This window comes from Siniperca chuatsi, linkage group LG13 (assembly GCF_020085105.1).
Source record: "Siniperca chuatsi isolate FFG_IHB_CAS linkage group LG13, ASM2008510v1, whole genome shotgun sequence".
NCBI classification, from domain to species: Eukaryota; Metazoa; Chordata; class Actinopteri; order Centrarchiformes; family Sinipercidae; genus Siniperca; species Siniperca chuatsi.
The window spans coordinates 1458246-1481823 of NC_058054.1; the positions used below are offsets into that span (position 1 = coordinate 1458246).

Genomic DNA, 23578 nt, shown 5'->3' on the forward strand with positions numbered 1-23578 from the left:
CCTTCATCCCTTCATCCCTTCATCCCTTCATCCCTCTACCCTCACCCCCTCATCCATTCATCCCCTTCATCCCCTCACCCCCTCATCCCCTCATCCCTTCATCCCCTCATCAATTCATCCCCTCACCCCCTTCATCCCTTCATCCCTTCATCCCTTCATCCTCTACCCTCACCCCTCATCCCTTCATCCCCATCCCTTCATCCCGTCACCCCCTCATCCCCTCACCACCTCACCCCCTCACCCCCTCATCCCCTCATCAATTCATCCCCTCACGCCCTTCATCCATTCATCCCCTTCATCCCCTCACCCCCTCATCCCCTGATCCCTTCATCCCCTCACCCCCTTCATCAATTCATCCCCTTCATCCCTTCATCCCCTCATCAATTCATCCCCTCACCCCCTTCATCCCTTCATCCCCTCATCCGTTCATCCCCTCATCCCCTTCATCCCTTCATCCCTCTACCCTCACCCCTCATCCCCTCATCAATTCATCCCCTCACCCCTTCATCCCCTCATCCCTTCATCCCCTCATTCCTCCCTCCTCCATCCATAAAACACAATATAATTATTCTAATCAAGAGGGTAACTATTTCAGAAACTCTTACAGGTATTCTGATGACAAGTAGTAATGTGGCAGCAATCACATTAATAAAAAACTAAATTTGAATTCAGATTCATGCAGCGGGACTTTGACTCCCATTAATCAGCTCTTTGGAGGGGCCCGGCCCCTAGGTTGGGAACCTAAACTAGCTAACTGCGTATAAAGCAGTAAAAACTAGCTCCACCTCAAGCAGCTACAACAGTAAAACGCTAACATATCAGTCTGAGGCTTCTGTAGTTAGAAAGAGAAGTGGTTCACAACAAAACTACAAATGTGTTTTTACACTAAAGCTGTGTTGATACCTGCCGGCTTCCATACAATTTATAATTATATTTCTATAAATGGTCTCCTTAGAGAGTCAGTCAGGAAAATACATCATCACACGATTCACTTTCTACTACAAACGGATGCAGAACCATTAAAGGAGTTCATTTGTTTCCGGGTTTTTTGGGCTTGTTTTAAAAAAGGAAGTCGCTTGTCGCATTTTTTTTTTTTTAACCTTTATGGTCGTGGTTTTTAAATTGCAATCAGCATCGTTACAGGCTTTTTTTAATTTCCTGGCTGTGCAGACTAGATGTAATCAGATTACATCTCGCTTTGTGAGTAATCCAACAATCACATATTCTGTCAACGTAAAGTGTAATTATTACTGGATAATGCTTCCAAGTCGTCAGCATCGCCCTAAAATACAAGAGTAACCCAACAAAGCTGATATAAATAAAATCTGTTGCTGCTTTTCAAACTTTTGAGTGGTTTGATTTTAACATGCTGCTCATTTCCTGTTTACACTGAGGCTGTAACCGGAAGTATTAATACTGGGCTTGATTGTCTCGCGAGAGTTGGCAACGCTGGACGAGTTTTAAAAGCATCTTTGAAAACACGGAGGTTTTAGTTAAAGACAGCAAACTATCGGTGTCTGGAGGAATTATTGACTGTACTGCTGACCTGCCTGCGGGTAATAAGGCTACTCTCAATAAATCAATTTATTTACTTAATTGTGTTATTGGTTTTTGCTAATGCATCGCTAAATTCAACGCTCAAAAGCTAACGTTAGCTTAACTGTTAGTACAAAACAAAGGTTCACTCATCGTTTCAGCTGTTGTTAACGTTACCCAGCTAAGCTTAAAGTCATACGTGTGTAAAGTAAGAGTAATTACAGAAAATTCTTGAAAGTAAGGGGCTCCTGAGTGTGTTAAAGACGTAACGTTAGCATAACGCTTATAACTGATTTCGTGTTACAGTCGGAAGGTAACGTTAGCGTGAGGTGTTAGCTAGCCCGAGTTTGGCTTGCTAACGAAGCTAAACCGGTGTGTATGCTAACGCTAGCTGCCTGCGTCAGTTCTGCAGTGAATGGCGAAAACACGAAGTTCCAAGGAACCCAATATTGCCCCCGAATTAAACTTAAGCTTCATATAAACATTTCCGGCTCCACGGTTTCAAATTGTTCGTCTAGAACTGCAAGCCGAACTCCATTGGAAAACCTCGCAAATTAAAGCGAGTATCATCATCTACGACGACGTACGACCTTCTACAAATCTGCAGGGTCTACTGCTGAAATACCGTCATGTTGTGTGCTCTTTCGGTCATCGTTTCTATCCCGAATCCGATAGAAGCTCTGATTTATTCATAAAAAATATTTAGTCACGACATTACAGTCGAGTATGTTTCTTAAGTTAGCAAAGCAGACAATGCACACATTTATGGATGGAGTTTGGTTGTGACATTTTTGTGATTTGTTTCTCCAAAGTCTGGCAGTGAACAGTGATTTTCTTGGTAGTCATTCTCAGGGAACTCAAGACCAGCTGATATTTACAGTAAATGCTTAGCTTTGGTGTTAGATAACATTAGCTAAGCTGCCATCATTGGTCACATTTTACCCTGACAGGCTTCTGTATTCAGAATCAGCTTTATGTGTACACATACAAGGAGTGTGACTCCAGTTTTAAGTTGCTGTCAGTGTGCTTACACACAGCAGGCCCAACACATTTAGTCACTGAAACAGCACGGTTACCAAAACACTGGACAGTTAATATAATGACACCAATGGCATCGGTTTTGATCCCAAAAAGAGTAGTGGCGTTAACTTTGAAGAAGTTTGCTAGTTAACTGACAGGAGTGTTTCCTTTCCCAGATTAAAGGGTCTACAGAGGAGGACAGTCCCTCGCCTGTCAGTCCACCATGGCGGACATCAAGAACTTCCTGTATGCCTGGTGTGGCAAAAAGAAGCTGACTCCCAACTACGACATCCGAGCTGCAGGGAACAAAAACAGGCAGAAGTTCATGTGCGAGGTGAGTTTTCTGTCTGCGCTGACTGTCGTGTTCTGTTCAGTTCATGCAGTTTAACACAGAGGTAAAAGTGTGCTCGGTGGACTTGGCTGCCTCTCTCCAGCCTGTTTTCTAACCCTAAACTCTCCTCCGTGCAGGTCCGCGTCGACGGCTTCAACTACACTGGGATGGGCAACTCCACCAACAAGAGGGACGCTCAGACCAACGCCGCCAGGGACTTTGTCAACTACCTGGTCCGGATCGGGGAAATGAGCGCAGCAGAGGTCCCGGCTCTGGGGGTCAGCACGCTCCTCCTGTTGTTCCCTAAATGACGAGATAAACACTGATTTTAATGCTTTTTATTATTAGGTCTCAAAACTCTACAGAAACTAGGACATTGGAACAGAAAACACCTTGAGTAACAAGGAGAGGGGTTCGGAGGTTTTAACACCCACCCTGCTCTTGGTCGTGGTCCACATAAATGAAAACACATGGGATGTTTGTTATTGTTAGACCCTTTGAAGGTTTTAAGGATTTGTGCCGTAGTTGGACGGCTCTGACAGGGAGACATCTTATGTTTACACCGAATACCTGCGTTATTCTTAAAACGACCACAGAGACCATCTCCGTTACGAGCCTGATGCTTCGTAAACGAGGCCATTGATTGAAGCTGAATCTGAGTCGTGTGTCACCAGGCGAGTGCTCCGGACGGCGACCAACCTGATGGAGGAAGAGGAGGAGGAGGAGATGGTGGCTTCGGAAACCTGCCTTCCAGCGGTCCTCTGCCACCCCACCTTGTAGTCAAAGTTGAGCAAGGTATTCTTATCTCTCTAACAGAGTCTACAGGTCCTCCATTGGCAGTGAGGGGGGTTTGCTGGGGGAACTTCCACGTGTTTTCCAGTTTATCCCTGTATTGTATTCTGGCAGCTGCGATGGCGTTACTTAAAGCTTCATCTGCGCGTCTGTAGCGGCTACATCGTAGCTGCCGCGCGGCACCTCAAACGTGCGGCTTCGGGTTTCTACAGAGACGACACGGGAGCGAGAGCCGCGATTGGCCGGCGAGTTAAAGAAGCACTCGGTAATGTGCCGCTTTTCGGCAACGCACTTCTGACAAAGACGTCTCCACTGCAAAACCTTCTGCTCACCGCGACCCTCGCTCTCTGTCACAGGGGGAGAAATGAATGCGAAGACAGCAACTGCAAAACAAAGCCGACCTTCCCACCGTCGCTCTGCATCGAGAAGTGAACGCAGTGGCTGCGGGTGAATATAATGAAAGCCCGGGCTGATACGTCTGTCAGGCGTCGCGGTGGAGAAATCTAAAAATCCGAGCCCACGTCGCAGGTATCTACGGTCGGACTCCCGTTAACCCCTCGCGTCAGGTTTGAATCCGGCTTGAGTTGCGGCGGGATCTCTTGTAGGCCTCCTCGTTCTGCTCCGTGAGTCACGTGGCACACGTCTCTGTTAATCCAGGGTTCTGATTGGGGCTGGGAGCACACGGTCTGCGTCACCCCTGTGACGTAGACTGGCATTCTGTGGACCAGCATGCTCTACTTCCTAGACCAGAATCTACAGACCTGTACGCTCCTTTGGTCTTGGTGGGACTCTGGTCCAGGATCTTGTTTTCCCTGGTTGGGCAGGAGACATGGAAAAAGTAAAAAAAAATAAATAAACAAAATGAACTGTGTTTGTCTGTTGTTGTCTGAAGAGGGCAGCAGCGCCGGGCCGGTACCGGGAGTGACTGGACTCGGTTACTCAGGAGGAGGAGGAGGAGGAGGAGGAGGAGGAGCTCAGTGGGACCGAGGAGCCAACCTGAAGGAGTACTACGCCAGGAGAGACGAACAGGAAGCGCAGGCGGTACGATACTTCCTGTTTATTTCATCCCATCTGACAAAATAGAAAACATTTGGTGGAAAAAGCGAGTCAGTCTCGGTGCGCCGCCTGACTAATTTCTATTTTTCGATGTATTTCTAGAGAGAAACACCGAAATTAATCCAATCTCATCCCTGTAGACTCTGGAGTCGGAGGAGGTGGACCTGAACGCTAATCTCCATGGTAACTGGACGCTGGAGAACGCCAAGGCCCGTCTGAACCAGTTCTTCCAGAAGGAGAAAACCAGCGCTGAGTATAAATACAGCCAAGTGGGACCGGACCACAACAGGTCTGGATCAGAAAACTCCGGCGCTTTTAGACCAGCAGCACATTTCAAACCAAATCCAGTTGGTTGCTGATTGTTAGATTTTGGTCAGCAGAGTCCGGTGGTTTGTTATTTTAATGATTGATTAATCATTGATTATTGTGTTTCCTATGAAACTATGAATTATTATATATATATATATATATATATATATATATATATATATATATGTCAGAAATGATATATAAAATGTCAGAAATGCCCTTCAAAGTTCCCAGAATCTAAAGTGACTTCTAAAGACTGTTCAGGTTACAGCGATCGTGGAAAATAGAAACGTTGCCGTTTTACTGGAAGAATGAACGATTGCTACTGATTATCAAAGCTGTCAGAGATGAATTGTGAAGTCATCTGAGCCCTGTGTGAAACCAGCCGGTGTTCAGATGTTGGTCCGGATGTTCCTGTATGTTTTTCTGCTGGACTGCTGTAAACCCAGAGACCTCCGGAGTGTGTCGGCTACACCAGAGAGATCTCGCTGTTTGATTATTCCACATCTAACAAACCCGATGTCGCACCCGGTACTGTTTACACTGTCTAAACCAGACTGAAACCAGAGCCGAGAGCGGGCCGAGAGGTTCCACGCAGCAGCTAAATCCTGCTTAAAAAGGAGTTGTTTCTGTTTTGTTATTTGCAGATTTCATCTGGAATAAAGTTTAAAACAGTGTCACTAGCTAGCAGGCACTAAGAGCGTAAACCTTTATCGATACTCAACATTCAGAGTTAGATTCATGTTTTGCCGCCACGGGTTTCTGTTGAGTTTTGAAATAAGATACTAAGTGTGCGCTCAGGTGTCGTAATAATTCCCGTAACTATAATCGACGGAGCCCAGGAAGTCTCGGGGGAATAAATGCAGCACATATTCGTGTTTTCAAATGAGTCATTTTTGCAAACGCATTAAATTGTGTTTTTGACAAAAACACTCTGTGAAACTGGCAGATTATTAACACATTAATGCCCCTCTAGACTGATGCGTGCAATCTAGAAAAAGGTCAGATGAGAACAACGAGAGACGGCGTTTGCGGAAATCATTAAAATTGTGCGTCTTTTGTGACATCAGAGATACCGGGCCTCCTCCGTGAAACGGTCAGGGCCGTTTGGTTTGTGGCGAGTTGGAGGACGTGACGCGACAGATAAAAAAACAAACAAAAAAAACAGCTGAGTAAATAAAAACATCGCAGCAGAAAAAGATGACGGTCAAATCTAAGAGAAAGTGATCGATGGACGTTCAGACGAGGGCGACCTCTGCCAGGTTTTGGCTGTCGGCCGTCCCGTCCTGGTGAAGTGGGCGGGTTTTGAAGTGAGTTTCCTGCCCCGTCGGGGAACACGAAGGTGACGCCAGAACTCGCAGCCATACTGAAGGAAGACATGGGACAGCGTTTAGGTGCACTAAAGCTGTCCCATGGGTGCAGCTGGGGGCTCAGTGAGTCTGGTTGTGATTTCTGGTGTCGCTGTTCACCGCAGGGCAGAGAGCAGCCGGGAGATACCAGAGTCAAAGCTGCCGATTGGTGTTTTTTAATTCCAAGTCTGGCAGAAAAACATACAGGCTTCCTCCTGAGAAGACTCCAGGTGAGTTTATCACTTCACGTGAAGCTTTGCTCTTGACTTATTTCTGTGTGTTTTTTTTATTTTTATTTTGAAAAACCCAGAGGAAGTGAAGCTGTGATGTTTGTGTCTGCAGGAGCTTCATGGCGGAGATGCAGCTGTTTGTGAAACAGCTCGGCAGAAGTAAGAGACTCGCAGATGTTTCCTTTTTCTTTTCGTAGCTGATGTTTAGTAAAGTATTTTCAAAACCTTACAGCAGCTACGATCTCGGCCATGACGGCTCAGTGTGTGACTGTTAGGGTCAGTACTGTACTTAAGAATTTGAGGTACTTGTACTTTAACTTGAGTATTTTAATCTCACTTTATACTTGTGTGCTCCGCTACACTTATCTGACAGACTAAGATTTTACATACTAAACATTGGATCGTGTTTTATTAGTTCATCGTATGTTTTGTGCGTAAAATACATTAAACTACCCGGCAGAATATAAAGTAGTTCACATCAGCTCCACCCGACAGCTACAGCAGTAAAATGCTAATTACACACGAATGCATCAGCAATGATAATACAATGTATAATAGTAAAACACTTTTAGCATTATGAGTACTTTTGATTCTTTAAGTACATTTTGCTGACTTACGGACTTGTACTTAAATCATAATTTCAGTGCAGGACTTTTACTAATATTTGATGATAATAATAATAATACTTATAGAGCACTTATCAAAACAAAGTGCTTCACAACAAGAGAAACTAAACACCACAGTGAAAGATGAAATATAAATAAATAAAATACATAAAAGCAGTAAAATAAACAGTTCAGGTAAAATCAGGATCTGCTTTCTGATAAAAATGTGTTTTGAGACGAGACTTAAACGAAGACTCTGACTCAGACAGCCTGATGTCTTCGGGCAGGTTGTTCCAGAGCCTCGGGGCCCTGATGGCCAAAGCTCTGTCCCCCTTAGTTTCCATCCTGGACTCAGGAACAGACAGGAGACCCCTGCCCGAAGATCTCAGACTACGTGAAGGTTCATAAGGGATTACAAGGTCTAAAATACAGTCTGGAGCCATGAAGAGCCTTAAAAGTAATCAACAAGATCTTAAAATCAGTCCTGAAACCAACAGGGAGCCGATGTAAAGAGGCTGAACCAGGTGTGATGCGGTCCAACCTCTGGGTCCTGGTCTGAGTCCTGTACAGTCTGCAGTCTGTCAGAGTGTTTAGATTAAGACGAGTGAACAGGCTGTTACAGTAATTGAGGCGTGAGGAGATAAAAACATGCACAGTTTCTGCTTCACTAAGATTTAAAATAGATCAGATTTTTGCAAAGTTTCTGAGGTGATAGAAACATGATTGGACAAGCTTAGTGATAAACTGCTATCAACCAGGACACCGTGGTTTCCTGCAACAGGCTTGACATGTTGCGACAGGTCACCAGTAGATGGCAGTGTTTGTTTAATGATGTGTTGGGGCCCAATAACAAGGATTTCAGTTTTATTTGAGTTGAGCTGAAGAAACTGTATCTAATGCTACTTTTACTTAAGTAAAGTGTCTGAATACTTCGTCCACGGCTGCTGCGAGCTGAGTTTTCAAACCTGAACAGTGAGCTGAAACAGCTGAGGAACAACATCAGCAAGTGTATTTGTGATACATGAAAATCTCTGAAGTTTGACTTACACAGTTTTTACGTGCTTTTTAGCCCAGATAAGAAATTTTACCTTTTTTAAGTTGAACTCCAGTGATTTTCCACCTCAGCGTGGGTTTCCAGGGGTTTCCAGGGGTTTCAGGGGTTTCCAGGTGTTTCCAGGTGTTGGAGTCCTGCTGCACATGTTTTAAAAGTCGTATGAAGCCTTCAGTGTCTCGCAGGGAGCTGTGTGAAGTATTTTATTTGTGTTGTTTGCTAGCCAGCGGTCTTCTTATTTTGCGCCTGGTGCTGGCCCGTTTATACGTTTCTTGCTGTATTCGCGCCGCCAAGTGTCGGCCAGTGACAGCGTGAAACTGTCTGCAGCGGTCGCCGGCACGCTCGCGCACGTTTGTTGAGAGCGAAATACAAAACAAAGCGAGGAGCTGCTCATCGTAACGTTATTTAAGTTCCCGTACAGAAGTCGTACTGTTTTCTACTGAAGGTTGATCTGACTTGTAAAATAAAACTAGTGGATACAAATCATCAGCGTAAATCACTCTGAGTAACTTATCGTGTTCGTAGAAACAGCTGTTTGTGATCTGGTGTTTCTTCACGTGTGTAGTTTACGTGAGGTCGAAGGTCACGGCGGTTTGTGCTCCGTCTGCTCTGCAGGGATCATGGCTCGAGAGCACGGCTCCAACAAGAAGCTGGCGGCTCAGTCGTGCGCTCTGTCTCTGATCCGACAGCTGTACCACCTGGGAGTCATCGAGGCGTACTCGGGAGTCACCAAGAAGAAGGAGGGAGAAACTGTACGCCAGCAGGAGATCTGTAGCAGCTTTTTAAACATTAAACTGAGTTACTGCCGCACAAGCGGGATGTTTGAGTTTCACTCTGCGTTCTCGTGTGTTTCCTGTCCAGCTGGAGGTGTTCGAGGTCAACGTGACTCCAGACCTGCAGCAGCAGCTGGCCGGCGTCGTCCAGGAGCTCGGAGTCCACGTCCCGCCACCCGTGAGTCTCCGAGACTGATCAGTGTGTTGATCCGTCTCGTGGCTGGCTCTCATCAGGGCTGAGCTACATCTGACGTAAACCATCTCTGACCTGGACTCTGACTTTAATGTCGGGTGTATAACTTGGTTCATCTCGTCCCGTCCAGCCCGAAGACCCCAGCAGCTCGGTGTCTCTGGTCCAGGGGAAGATGGCGACGTTTGAGCCGTCGCAGCGTCAAACCGGAGCCGGGGTCGTCCCCTGGTCGCCTCCACAGGTCAACTGGAACCCGTGGACCAGCAGCAACATCGACGAGGGACCGCTGGCCTTCGTGAGTCTTTGTTCTTTAGCTTAAACACTGCAGAGGCTGTGAGATTTTGATGTTTATTGGCAGATCTTCAGTATTCCACTAATCAATCATTACAGGTGGTTTACCTGCAGATGGGCTCCCAACACCGTTGATCCGGGACAGACCGGCAGGTGTTTTGTGACGTTTGTGATGACGTTTCACGTGTAATGAAAACCCACTTCGGTTTTGTAAGTTTTTTTTTTTTGAGTGTAGCGCTGATGAACGCTGTTCTCCCACAATGCACTGCACAAAGGAAGTGGAGCAGCTGGTGGTGATGAGACAGCTTCAGAAAAACAAAAGTATTAAATCTTAAAGATATTTTCCTCTCTGTTTGAAATGTGAAGTCGCCGTTTGACATCTGACATCACACGTGGTATAACTTCCTGTTAATATAAACCAGGTGAGCCTGTTTCTGTTTGTATGCTACCTGCTAAAGCAGTATGCTATGACAGTTAGTATATACTGAATAGACCTGGTATGTAGTGTGGATTTGAGACACAGCTAGGGGGCGCCGCTGTTGGCCGCTCTGCAGCGATGTCACCATGTTGTACCGAGCGAGTGTGATCTCACGAACCTGAAATATTTAGTTTGTGCCTTCTCCAGTGCACCCCGGAGCAGATCAGTGGCGACCTGCACGACGAGCTGATGTTCCAGCTGGAACATGACGACAGCCTGCAGAAGGTCAGTGTGGCGGCATTACGACCATGTCCTCCTCTCCTGCTTTATTCAGAAGTGAGCCGGAAGAGATGCAAGAGCTTTGGTGTTTCAGATCCTGACGGAGCGCGACCAGCTGCCCGTCAAACAGTTCGAGGAGGAGATCATGGAAGCTGTCGATAACAACCCCGTGGTGATCATCAGAGGGGCGACGGGCTGCGGTAAAACCACTCAGGTTCCCCAGTACATCCTGGACCGCTTCGTCAAAGCACGCAGGGCGTCCGACTGCAACGTCGTCGTCACCCAGGTAACGCTCAGCATCCGGCTCCCAGAGCTGCCTCTTTCTGTGCGTGTGCAGTGATGGAAAGCAGCGACGCACCGAAGGAAATGTGCTGAAGCTCAAATCACAGCAGAGCCGAACTTTAACATTTGATTTTTAACTAGAAAATACGACGTGGTGAGAAATCACCATGCAACGTGTGAATCTTCTCTGACTGAAACTTCCTGCTTGTCGCATGAAGTAAACAAGTAAAATAAAAATGTAATTTTAAAATGGGATTTCTGTCAGATCTCTTCTGAGTCTGATGCTAATTTAGAGAGAACCAAAGTGACAGCTTGTTATCAGATTTCCTTACAAACAGCTGAAAAACAAGCTGAATGTTGAACGGGAGAATATACACAGTGTGGGGACAAATAACTTTAGCTACTAAAGAGGACGTTTTCAAGGAAAATCAACATACAAGATGTTAAAGATACACTTGTTTTATTATTGTGCTTTCAAATCCAACACAAAGTGTTTGCTCACGTCTTCTAAGCAGCTCTGAAACTTTAGGTTTTGGTTCAGCTTTAAAGAAACCGTGGCGTCTTTAAGTTGTGACCTCAGACCGTGAGATTACTGTCTTCCTCTCTCCAGCCCAGAAGGATCAGCGCTGTGTCGGTGGCCGAGCGAGTCGCCTACGAGAGAGGAGAGGATCTTGGGAAAAGCTGTGGCTACAGCGTCCGTTTCGAGTCCATCCTCCCTCGACCCCACGCCAGCGTCCTGTTCTGCACCGTCGGTACGTAAACTGACTTTAGCACCGATTTCCGCTAGACGTGACGTTTCATTCACGTTGTTCCGTCACCGGCTGTGTTCACTCAGTGCTGTTACAGAAAGGAGGCGGGCTAGCTAACATTAGCTTTCTTTCTTTTCAGACAAGCCACTGATACCGGTCGCCTCTGAGCCGTATCGATACCGGTCGTCTCTGAGCCGTATCGATACCGGTCGCCTCTGAGCCGTATCGATACCGATCGTCTCTGAGCCGTATCGATACCGGTCGTCTCTGAGCCGTATCGATACCGGTCGTCTCTGAGCCGTATCGATACCGGTCGTCTCTGAGCCGATCGATACGATACCGGTCGCCTCTGAGCCGTGATCGATGCCGATACCGTCTCTGAGCCCGTGATCGATACCGGGTCGCCTCTGAGCCGTATCGATACCGGTCGTCTCTGAGCCGTATCGATACCGGTCGTCTCTGAGCCGTATCGATACCGATCGTTGTTGTTGTTTTATAGCAGCTGGTATCGCAGCATTTTAAAAATCAAGCACATGAATACCTTGAAAATAGCACCTTTTTTTTTTAACAAATGCTTAAAAAGTCGTTGAAATTCAAATGAACCACATGACGCTGTCTCATAATTTGACCAGAGTTTTATTCAAGTCATTCTAATTAAATCGCTCAGACTCGTCACCGGCTCTCCCCCTCCTTTCTTCCTCGCCTCGATGAGCTCGTTACAGAAAACTAAATCTGCCAGGGAAGGGTAGATTGAATCCAGCGTGGCTGGAAATGGAGCTTTTCTTCACTCTGCTTGGTTTTGTGCATACCAGTGTTGAAGAAAACCACAACACGTTCGTGTTTAAAGATCAGTGCAGGTATCATCATGTGTTTACAGGTAACGATAAAGAGGATCGCTGCAGTCTGTTTCGCTGGACAGACTTCAGTGATTCAGAAAGCTCTGCAGTGTTTTCTCGAGTTTTCCGGGACAGCTCGTAGCGAAAAGGACGCGACTGTTTCCACCCGAGATCCCAAATATTGCAGTCAGAGATACGTTTGTATCAGCCGTCCAAAAATACCTGACTGTTTTTGGCAAGTAGAGCTCCAACAGTCGGATCCTTTAGTACTGCGCCAGTCACAGATCAGCATCGGGAAACATTCGACTGGGTTTGACTGGAGAAATGTACTCGATGGATTTTAACTTTACAGCCACGCTGAGCAGGTTTACGTCATTGTTTTCCAAACGCTCAGTTTTCCCTATTAACACTAAAACACAAGGCCACCATTTTCATTTTAGTTTTCCCTCTAAGAAGCGTTTTTGGTTTACTGATGCAGGATGTTGATGTGAGTGCGTTTTTTGTGTTTCAGGTGTTTTGCTGCGGAAGCTTGAAGCGGGAATCCGAGGCATCAGTCACGTCATCGTCGATGAGATCCACGAGAGAGACATCAACGTGAGTTCAGTTATTATAGCTTATACATAGATGTAGAATTATATATAGTGACGACACAATGCTTCACCTTAAAGGCTGACAAGCCGTGAAGTCAGGAACCACTGAGCGGGAGCATTTTGTAGGTTTTTCAGCGGTTCCGGTTTAAGTGAACCGTCGTTTCCTGCGTGTCTGACTCTCTGTGTGTCTGTGCAGACGGACTTCCTGATGGTGGTCCTCAGAGACGTGGTCCAGGCCTACCCACAGGTTCGCATCATCCTCATGTCGGCCACCATCGACACCTCCATGTTCCGAGAATACTTCTTTAACTGCCCCATCATCGAGGTGTTCGGTCGCACCTTCCCCGTTCAAGGTACCTCTCGCATCCCTGACCTTCTGACCTGTGTGTGTAAAGATGGCTGACAGTCAAACGCGAAGCACTGAGGGGTTTTTTGTAGTTTCTGGATCTTCTGAGGCTACATAAGGTTAGTAATGGCCTCTGATCCAGACCAGGGTTGTTTTTCTGAGTAAATCTGACAGAAGAGGCTTTACTGTGGATCTGCAACACCTCATTTAAATAGTTGGCATCAAGGTTTTGGAGTTCTGAGAAGCAGCAAGTCGCGTCATCTAAACTGCTCCTCACAGGTCGGATTTAGGAGCACAGCTCATACTGGATTTCCGAGGCCGACACTGATATTTGAGAGTTTGCAAAAATCCAGTATCGAGTGACTTCCGATATTCGCATTTTAAACAAAACGCAAGATAAAGATTCTTAAATGTGGTTCTTGAAGAATAGCGACTAAGATCTGTAGTGTTTGGGACACAAAATAAACTAAAGACATTTAGTGTTACTCGCTATCGGAACTACACGCAGATACGATCCGTCTGTAATAAAAACAAACGATATCGGCCTCCCTCTTGTCTGGTTTTCCTTCTGACAGTCTCGGCCAGTTTTCAGCGGATGTTTTCCAGACTAAGATCTCGTAGTGAAAACTAAGCTTCAGATTTGGAAGATTTCTGATCATTTTAAGTCATCGGAAGTGTATATCAACAGATTCGAGGCGTAACATTTCATCAGCGTCCAAATAAACCGAATGAACTAAAACTGAGACCACAGCAGGAATGAAGCGTTGTGGCTGCATCAGCGCTCTCAGTGCCAAACACATCTTTTGCATTCAAACACTTTTTGTTTTCTGCAGAGTATTTCCTGGAAGATTGCATCCAGATGACCAACTTCGTCCCTCCACCAATGGACCGCAAGAAGAAAGAAAAAGACGAGGAGGGAGGAGAGGATGATGTGAGCAGCCTTTTCTCTGATGCTGCAATTATTGTATCAGGAACTAAAAATAATGTTTCTGCAGAAAACACAAATCTAGAGTGAAAGTGATCTTGTTTTTTTCCGTCTCCGCAGACTAACTGTAATATGATCTGTGGGCCGGACTACGCGGCGGAGACGAAGCGTTCGATGGCTCAGATTAATGAGAAGGAGACGTCCTTCGAGCTGGTGGAGGCTCTTCTGAAGTACATCGAGACGCTGCAGGTGGCCGGGGCCGTGCTCATCTTCCTGCCCGGCTGGAACCTCATCTGCTCCATGCAGAGACACCTGGAGACCAACCCACACTTTGGTACGTCGTCACATCGCACGGAAAGGAGGGCGAGGGCATGTTACCGGAGACGGACGAAGACACACAACCTGTGATTTGAAAGGAAAAAAAGACGCTCTCGCCCAACACTTGAAGGGTTGGATGCTTTTTACTGAAGAAATAGTCCCATTGAAAACAGTTGGCAGTTCGTTCTGCCAACTGTTGCTGCACTTTGTATTTCTCTGAGCAGCACAAACTAGATCAATCCACCTCCATTATATTGTGATGGAGGCAGAGATCTCAGACAGATTTCTCCAAACCTGAAATAAATATATATAATATATATATATAAACCTAACTTGTGCTGAAACGTCTCTCAAACAGTGACGTTACTAAAACAAGTACAGCAAGAACGTTAAACATGAACGAACACAAAACGTGCATGAAAATAAATGAAACCTAGTGTGAATGTAGTATAAAACGTGTCTGTGGTGCAAGGTTTTTAGATGGCTTGTGTTTGTTTCCAGGAAGTAACCGGTACCGAATCCTGCCGCTCCACTCACAGATCCCCCGAGAGGAGCAGAGGAGGGTGTTTGAACCGGTTCCCGACAACATCATTAAGGTCAGAGACGCTGCAGGACGTTTTAAAAAAAACAAACAAAAACAACAGTTTCAAGGCCCACAGGGGTTAAACTCATTCACACAGAGGACGACATCCACTCCTTTTACATGCACTGTTGACAAAATGACCCTCACCCTCTGTTTTTATTAAAATAACAGTACATTTTTACTCATTTTTCAAATTTGCGCATAAAAACTTCTTCTTCTCCTCTCGGCTGTTCCCTTTCAGGGGTCGCCACAGCGAATCATGTGCCTCCATCTAACCCTGTCCTCTGCGTCCTCTTCACTCACACCAGTTAGCTTCATGTCCTCTCTCACTACATCCATAAACCTCCTCTCTGGTCTTCCTCTAGACCTCCTGCCTGGCAGCTCCAACCTCAGCATCCTTCTACCAATATATTCACAGTCTCTCCTCTGAACACGTCCAAACCACCTCGATCTGTCCTCTCTGACTTTATCTCCAAAACATCTAACACGAGCTGTCCCTCTGATGTCCTCGTTCCTGATCCTGTCCGTCCTCGTCTCTCCCAAAGAGAACCTCAGCATCTTCAGCTCTGCTGCCTCCAGCTCTGCCTCTTGTCTTTTCTTCAGTGCCACTGTCTCTAAGCTGTCCAACATCGCTGGTCTCACCACCGTCTCCAACACCTTTCCTTTCATTCTTGCTGAGACTCTTTTATCACACAAACTAGCGAGAGGAAATCCATCTCTCACGGCTCTTTGGGAAGTTTTCATGTTTGTGTCTGTGTCGACTTCGTGGTGTGTAGTTTAGTGTGGGATGCGAGGAGCCCTCCAAAAGACAAATATTCTGCCCCCAGACTGTTTTAAATCAATATACTGCGTACCTTTTTTTAGTGTTTAAAACCAACGCACGTTCTTTCAGATTTGCGTCACATTAATCGCTTGATAAGTAACAAAGTGCTGTACAGAAACGTCAGGATCTGTTACGTTACATGTCAGTTTCCTTCAATAGTGCCGCTCAGCTGGGCTCCAGTTGGAAGAGGACATTTGTGCTAATGTTATTTATCGATTCACTGGTGAGAATGTGTTTAATGTGACATTGCAGGTGATTCTGTCCACCAACATCGCGGAGACGAGCATCACCATCAACGACGTCGTCTACGTCGTCGACTCCTGCAAGTGAGTGTGTCCGACTGTCGGAGCTGCAGTTTCTAGTCCGGTTCAAAGATCAGACTGTTCTGACTGTCTGTTTGGGGTCCTGACAGGCAGAAGGTGAAGCTCTTCACCTCCCACAACAACATGACCAACTACGCCACCGTCTGGGCCTCCAAGACCAACCTGGAGCAGAGGAAAGGCCGGGCCGGCAGAGTCCGACCCGGATTCTGCTTCCACCTCTGCAGCCGCGCTCGATTCGAGAGGTGCGACCCGCTAATACCTCCCGACGCCTCCTCGGCTCCGCATCAGCCCGCGTTAGTTTCCGTCAGGTTGTGATCACAGGTGTGTGTGTGTGTGTGTGTGTGTGTGTGTGTGTGTGTGTGTGTGTTGCGTCTCTGCAGGCTGGAGACTCACATGACTCCGGAGATCTTCAGGACTCCGCTGCATGAAGTGGCTCTGAGCATCAAACTGCTGAGACTCGGGGCCATCGGACACTTCCTGTCCAAAGCCATCGAGCCGCCGCCGCTGGACGCCGTCATCGAGGCCGAACACACTCTGAAAGGTACAAAACACACACTAAGGTGACAGCTGCTGCCCTTTACTGCCTCGTTTTCTTGTCTCTTTAGGAGTCTGGAGTCGTGTCTGTAGCTCTTCCTGTCAGGCCACGTACTGCCCCGACAACCTCCACCAATCACAGGGGCGGGGCAGGGCAGGCTGTATGTAGCCTGACAGTCAAAGTCTGGGTCAAAACGCTCAGCGACTCACTTGCTGCTGCTCAGAAAGCTGCTGTTGTGAGCTCATGGTAATAATTTAAGCGATGTTTAGAGATTTTAGTGAAAACATCACACCGAAACTGGAAAAATGTCCCCAGTGGAAATGAAACTCTTGACATCCCGTTTTGATGTCAAAAATAATGACTTTCAAAATCAGTAATATTGTTATTATCCCTAACAGGAAAATAAATATCAGAAATGTTCTGGGTGTTTGTTTGCTCGCTTGTTCAACACGCTGAGGTTTGATGGTAAAATATTAACATTTTGACTCCTGGAGCAAAATGCTAGTTCCCAACAGGAAGTGATGTTTTTATCACTTTGTTTGTTCTTTTCACAGCGTTGTTATGGTTCTGCACGAGTTTCTCCATCTGCTGAGATCTGAAGCACCAAAGTTGTGCTCTCAGCTTGACAGGTGACGGTTTAATGTGGATAACTAAGTGTGTGTGTGTTTTCAGAGCTGGATGCTCTGGACGTTAACGATGAGCTGACTCCTCTGGGACGGATTCTGGCTCGGCTGCCCATCGAACCTCGGCTGGGGAAGATGATGATCATGGGCTGCATCTTCCAGTCAGTTCCTCCTCCTTCACTTCCCCGTGCAGATGAGTCACCTGACAGCCCGTTTCCTCTCCGACTTGAATCAAATGTATCTCCCCGTGTCTCCCTCTAGTGTTGGAGACGCGATGTGCACGATCTCGGCCGCCTCCTGTTTCCAGGAGCCTTTCATCAGTGAGGGGAAACGCCTCGGCTTTGTGCACAGGAACTTTTCCGGCAGCCGGTTCTCTGACCACGTGGCTCTGCTGTCCGTCTTCCAGGCCTGGGACGACGTCAGGTCGGTCTGAGTGCTCGCAGGGGAGGGAGGGCGTACGGGTAGAGGCTGTTAGGGGCTTACAGGTGTCAGAAGCATGGTATTTAAGTCCAGATACTTGTGATCCTCAATTAATATTTTGATAATGTCGTAATGTTTTCGCTGTGGCTTTGGTTGGTTTACTTTTAACAGATTGCCAACTTCAGATCAGAAGCATGAATTTCATGTATTTAAGCCCATTTCTGGTATTTTGGTATATATTTGATATATTTATCAGATTTGATTTGACTCCCAAATATGTGTCCAATGTTTAGGTAAATGTTTGAACAACATTAACCTTCTCAGAGTAGAAAGTTCATTAACCCCGTGTTGTTGCGGCGCTCAGGATTAACGGTGAGGAGGCAGAAAATCGTTTCTGTGAACACAAGCGTCTCAACATGTCGACTCTGAGGATGACCTGGGAGGCCAAAGTCCAGCTGAAGGAGATCCTGATCAACGCTGGATTCCCCGAAGGTACCTGAACGCACCTCAGTTTTACCCCGAGGGCGAGGATACCGATAAACTGCCTGTTTTTTATTATTAGAGAAATGTTGCAACTGATTCTGAACTGTCGGTTATCATCGTCTCTGTTCAGAGAGTCTGCTGACTCAGACGTTCAACACGGTCGGACCGGACAACAACCTGGACCTGGTGGTTTCTCTGCTGACCTTCGGCTCGTACCCCAACGTCTGCTACCACAAAGAGAAGAGGAAGATCCTGACCACCGAGGGACGCAACGCCCTCATCCACAAGTCCTCCGTCAACTGCCCCTTCAGCAGCCACGACATGACCTACCCCTCCCCGTTCTTCGTCTTCAGCGAGAAGGTAGACGTCACAGACTCGGTCCTCACAGCTGACCGTCTTTAACACTCTGAGCTTTTATAGTTTTCGCTGAATGTGATACGTAGTTGAAGCGCTTTGAGTGGACTAGAAAGGCGCTGTACAAATACAGTCCGTTTACCGTCTTTGACGTAGCAGTTGGTTGTTTCCTTCAATAATTCTTTAAGTGATAATTCTGTTCTCTTTGTTCGACCTTCAAAAATGACAAGAATGACCATATTTTCTTCGTTATTGCAGCTTTGAGTCATGAAAAAGTTGTGGAAACTGACAAAACTAAGCAGCATTTCCTGGAAAATAAACAAAGAGTGACTTGAATAAAGGGTCCAGGTGTTGTGGGGAAATGGCTTGTTGAAAAGTGTGTTGCTAAGAGAACTGAAACAGTTGTGTGTGTGTGTGTGTGATTGCTGTTTGTGTCTCAGATCCGAACCAGAGCGATCTCGGCTAAAGGGATGACTCTGGTCAGTCCTCTGCAGCTGCTGCTGTTCGCCTGCAAGAAGATCAGCTCCAACGGAGACATCGTGGAGCTCGACGACTGGTGAGAAGACACGCGGCCGTCGTCCGACGTAGGGCTGCGACTATCGATTATTCACACGATCGATTCATCTGCTTATTTTCTTAACGTCAGAGAACTCTGAAAAATGCCGTCGCAGTATCCTGAAGCCCGAAGTGATGATGTCAGGCGTCTTGTTTTATCCGACCAACAGAAACTAAAGAAACTAATGTAGTTTACTGCCCAGAAGCAACGTATTGTCAACGGTTCGTATGATTTCTTACGAAGTTATGCGCAATTTTTTTCCGTGCGTAATCGCGGTTTGGGTTAAAATAAGTAAGTTCACATGACTTAACTTAGCGTACATAACTTAACATTAACAAGTCAACGTTGACTTTTGTTTTCACGCGGGAAACACGAACCCCGGTCTCCTGTCATCCCACCCATCCATCCAGCCGTCCACTAGCGCTGCAACGATTAATCAATTTTTTTTAAAACTTCTCTGATTCCAGCTTCTTAAATGTGAATATTTTGTAGTTTCTTTACTCCTCTATGACCGTAAACTGAACATCTTTTGAAACGCTGGACATTTTCTGCCATTTTCTGGACCAAACAACAATAATATATAATTGACAGATTAATCGACAGTGAAAATAATCATTGGTTGCAGCCCTACCGTCCGCCTCCAAAAGCGGACTCTGTCGCTCTTTATTAGGGATGAGCGAGTGCGCCATTATTTGTATCTGTTGAACCAACTAAATGATCTGTACTCGGAGCGGGCGGGGCTTAACCCGGAAGCGGGCGGGGCTAACAGGAAGTTTAAGCCTGAAATTGATATGGGTCGATCAGAAGTTGCTGTATTTATTAGAAAACTATTTACAGAGCAGCCTCAGAAGTGAGCGTCAGAGCAACGTGTTTGATCACAAGAGGAAGAGAGCTATTGACAGAAGTCTTTTTTTCTTCATTTATTAAAAGTTGCTAAAATTACAAATATTGACACATTTTACTCTGATGATACTAGACGGTGTCGTCCCTCATTCGTCCAGGAGTGTTCGATCGTAGAAAAGGTTTCAGTCGTAGTCGTCTGGACGCTGTTTTCAGAATCAAGATGTTTCGGCTCCCATCCGGAAGTCATTCTCAATTGTGAAAATGGTCTGAAAACTCAGAAATTTAAGCTACTCTGTGTTGCTTAAGCCCCGCCCTCAGGGAGGAGTCTACCTGAGTATCTGTTGATTAGCTAGTTTCACCTGAAACTGACCTAGTTTGTTTCCATGATGGCCCAGTAATCCGTAATCAGGCCTATTGTTTTCTGGCTGCACCTCCCTCATCACTGTTAAGTACCTGATTAGCATGTGATTGGCTTGACCACGGTGTTAATACACTGTGGTAAACGGTTGGCAAGTTGAATCTCAGACCATTGATTGACGAGCATTGATAGCGATGCAATAACTACTTTTTACCCGCTTTTAGTTTTTCTCTCAAATAGTAACTGTTGGAAACGCAGCTCAGTGTTTCTTTCTTCACGTGACGCAGAATAATGATTTCTAGCTCGTTGTAGATTTTCCTCTCGGAGTAGATACATGAAAGCGTTTAAAAATGATCATCATCAGGACAGACCAACGTACAGGTTAGGGCCGACTGTCCCGCAGGAAACGAGTGCTGACCTTTTGACATTAATGCGTGCAGGATCAAACTGAGGATCCCTCACGAGGTGGCGGGCGGTATCGTGGCTCTGCGGGCCGGACTGGAGGCTCTGGTGGTGGAAGTGACCAAAGACCCAGAATACATCAGACAGATGGATCAAAGCAACGAGCGGCTCCTGAACCTCATCAGACACGTCTCCAAACCGTCAGCTGCTGGACTCAACATGATGGCCAACAACCAGAGGTACACACACACACACACACACACACACACACACACACACACACACACACAGTCGACAAACGGAGGTACACACACATTCAGCAAATATCTCCTCACACTCCAGCCATGATTTGTGTGTCAGGTGACGTTAAACGACCTGCCCACGGACATTCAGCTGACTTTCTAGTTTGCCAAGATGCTGTTGTTGTGATGTTAGCTGTAGCAGCAGGAGAGTTGTGAGCGTCGCTGTCTGGAGCTGCTGTGCTGCTCTGGGAAACCGTCTCGTCCTCTCTGGATGTTAGCTTCACAGCAGCAGCTGTAGCGACAGTTTGCTAACCCGCAGCCTAGCTAAGCTAACCTGCAACCTAGCTAAGCTAACCCGCAACCTAGCCCGCAACCTAGCTAAGCTAACCCACAACCTAGCTAACGTTAGTTACATTGCCTGCTGTGTCGTTGTTCGCTCTGTATCGTGGTGTTTGTCGTGGTGTTGGATTTCTCCAGAATCGCACACTCCACCTTAACGTTACCAGTGTGAACATTTGCATATAGAGATGTTTGCCACATTAGTTAGTTAGTTAGCTAAAAATTAAATTAAACCGTTATCATTGCCCTTAATTGCCTCGTCAACTCCGACGGTGGAAAAGTTTGCTTGTCACAAAATAAATCTCACACACACTCGCGGCTGTCATTCTTAAAGTCCCGGCACTAATAAAATGGGGTGTCGCACCGCTTTCCAGTTCCACAAACAGTGAACATGAGCTTTAACTATGATTCTCCTCCGCCGGCTCTCTGCACAGGATGGGAGACGGGCCCCGACCTCCGAAGATGGGACGCTTCGATGGAGGAGGAGGAGGCTACCGAGGAGGAGGATATGGAGGAGGAGGAGGAGGCTACCGAGGAGGAGGTGGATACGGAGGAGGAGGAGGAGGCTACCGAGGAGGAGGAGGAGGAGGAGGATACAGGGGCGGTGGGGGTTACAGAGGAGGAGGTGGATATGGAGGAGGAGGAGGATACAGAGGAGGAGGAGGAGGTTATAGAGGTGGGGGGCTACAGAGGAGGTGGAGGAGGAGGATATCGAGGAGGAGGTGGAGGAGGAGGAGGAGGAGGGTACCGAGGAGGTTATTAACATCAGAGTCAATCAGATTTTTAGTTTTGGGAGTAAAAACGTTTGTAATCAGGTTGTTAAAGAGTCCGAAAGATAAAAAAGCTTCAGAGTGAGAATCAGTTGTGTCGCTGTAGATGTTCAGAAACCCCCCAACACACTCCACGTGTTGTTTCAGCAGTTACACTGTGCACCTGTTTGGTTACAGGTGAGTCTGGTCGGTGTCACTTTGCTGAGTTGCGTTTATTTGTGTTGATTATTTGCACCCGCTGTCAACATCCCCAATAAATCTTTCATATTTCCAGCTGATCTCTCAAACTGTTTCGTATCAGAACGAGTCAGAAATGACTGAAAATAAGCCTCCGCCCTAAAACAGCTCTGACATTAGTGTTTTGTTTTGGCTTTTTCATGTTTTTTCTGTTCACCCTTCAGTTATCTTTTCTGTACGTTTCCCCCACAATATTTTATTCACATTTTAAACTCCATGAAAAACAGCCTTATACGTTCATATGAAAATAAAACGCAACATAAGATTGCTGCTTTGACAAAACACAACTCAAAACAAGAAAGCTCCTCTGGTTTTAATGAATGGTAATCTATTCAAAATGGAGCATATTAAAGAAAAATAATAATCCGACAAGCTCGGAACCTGCAGGATCCACAAAAATTAGTCATTCGCTCGATCATCTGTTAATTTCTGTGCGTTTTAATGGCTGTCAATGTTGTTTCAAAGCTGCTTTTTTAAAAATGTTTCTGGTCCAGAAGCATTCCAGTTTAAATAAGCCAAGTGTACAAATACTGGAATCTGCCAATAAAGTTCCACGTTTTGAATCCCCCCAGCTGTCCTCAACAGTGGAGAGAAGTACTGAGATCTGTACTTAATACCAGAAGTAATACTACAGTGTAAAAATGGAGGAATTCGTTGGCTATATGTTGTTGTCGTGTACTTCTTTGATCTTATTGGTGATACAGAATTGATATGGTAATAATAAAAATGTGCCCAAAATCTTTTGCTCGAGGAGTATTTTCCTTATTTACAGAATGTATTATGTGTATGTTTGTTGCATTTAGCTTTGATAATGTCATCAGAAGGGCTTCTGTCCTCAGTGAAGATGACTTTTCGTTAGATGGAATAGACGATGAGGAGTAGCTTTCATAGCGATTGAATTCTCTGCTTGTTCCAGGAAAAGATTTAACGAGAAGGAATCGTTCCTAACTGAACAATGAACCGTTGGCACCTCGCCCTGCTATCACCCAAAGTACACAGTCAGTGGTGCAAAAGTAATTACGTACATTTACTCAAGTACTTCTACTTTACTTAAGTATTTCCATTTTATGCCGCTTCATAGCTCCGCTACAGCTTTTTACTGCGCTACGTTTGTCTGACGGCTTCAGTTACTTTACAGATCACAGTGTTTCATCCCCTTCCTGTCCAGTGAAAACCTCGTATCTCCAGGTGTTTGTGACGAGCTGAAGGATGAAGAGTTTCCTTCATGTGCTGAGAAAACTCTCCTCCTCCTGAAGCTGAATAAACTCTTTAACCCCCCCTCAGATCAGCTGGAGAACGCATCGTCACAGAGCTGAAAACAGGCTGTTTCTCTGAGCTCAGGAAGACTTTTTAGAGATACGTGGTTCTCACAGGACAGCGACGCTGCAAACACGTTATGATCTTATAGACC

General features: G+C 46.1%; 1 protein-coding gene across 1 annotated transcript; it reads left to right on the forward strand.

Moving 5' to 3' along the window:
• The first annotated feature begins 1408 nt into the window (after positions 1 to 1408).
• dhx9 (DEAH (Asp-Glu-Ala-His) box helicase 9) lies at positions 1409 to 22905 on the forward strand. The gene is given in 29 exon segments (XM_044219540.1): positions 1409 to 1556; positions 2733 to 2890; positions 3025 to 3165; positions 3562 to 3682; positions 4572 to 4720; positions 4876 to 5024; positions 6736 to 6782; positions 8895 to 9031; positions 9141 to 9230; positions 9376 to 9537; positions 10159 to 10236; positions 10325 to 10516; positions 11123 to 11264; positions 12609 to 12691; positions 12884 to 13040; positions 13867 to 13964; positions 14079 to 14292; positions 14778 to 14872; positions 15935 to 16008; positions 16095 to 16247; positions 16386 to 16546; positions 17213 to 17324; positions 17425 to 17586; positions 17948 to 18075; positions 18197 to 18426; positions 18861 to 18976; positions 20618 to 20818; positions 21595 to 21837; positions 21839 to 22905. Coding segments are annotated over 28 exon segments (3831 nt in total). The 5' UTR covers positions 1409 to 1556; positions 2733 to 2779; the 3' UTR covers positions 21924 to 22905.
• The last annotated feature ends 673 nt before the right edge of the window (positions 22906 to 23578 follow it).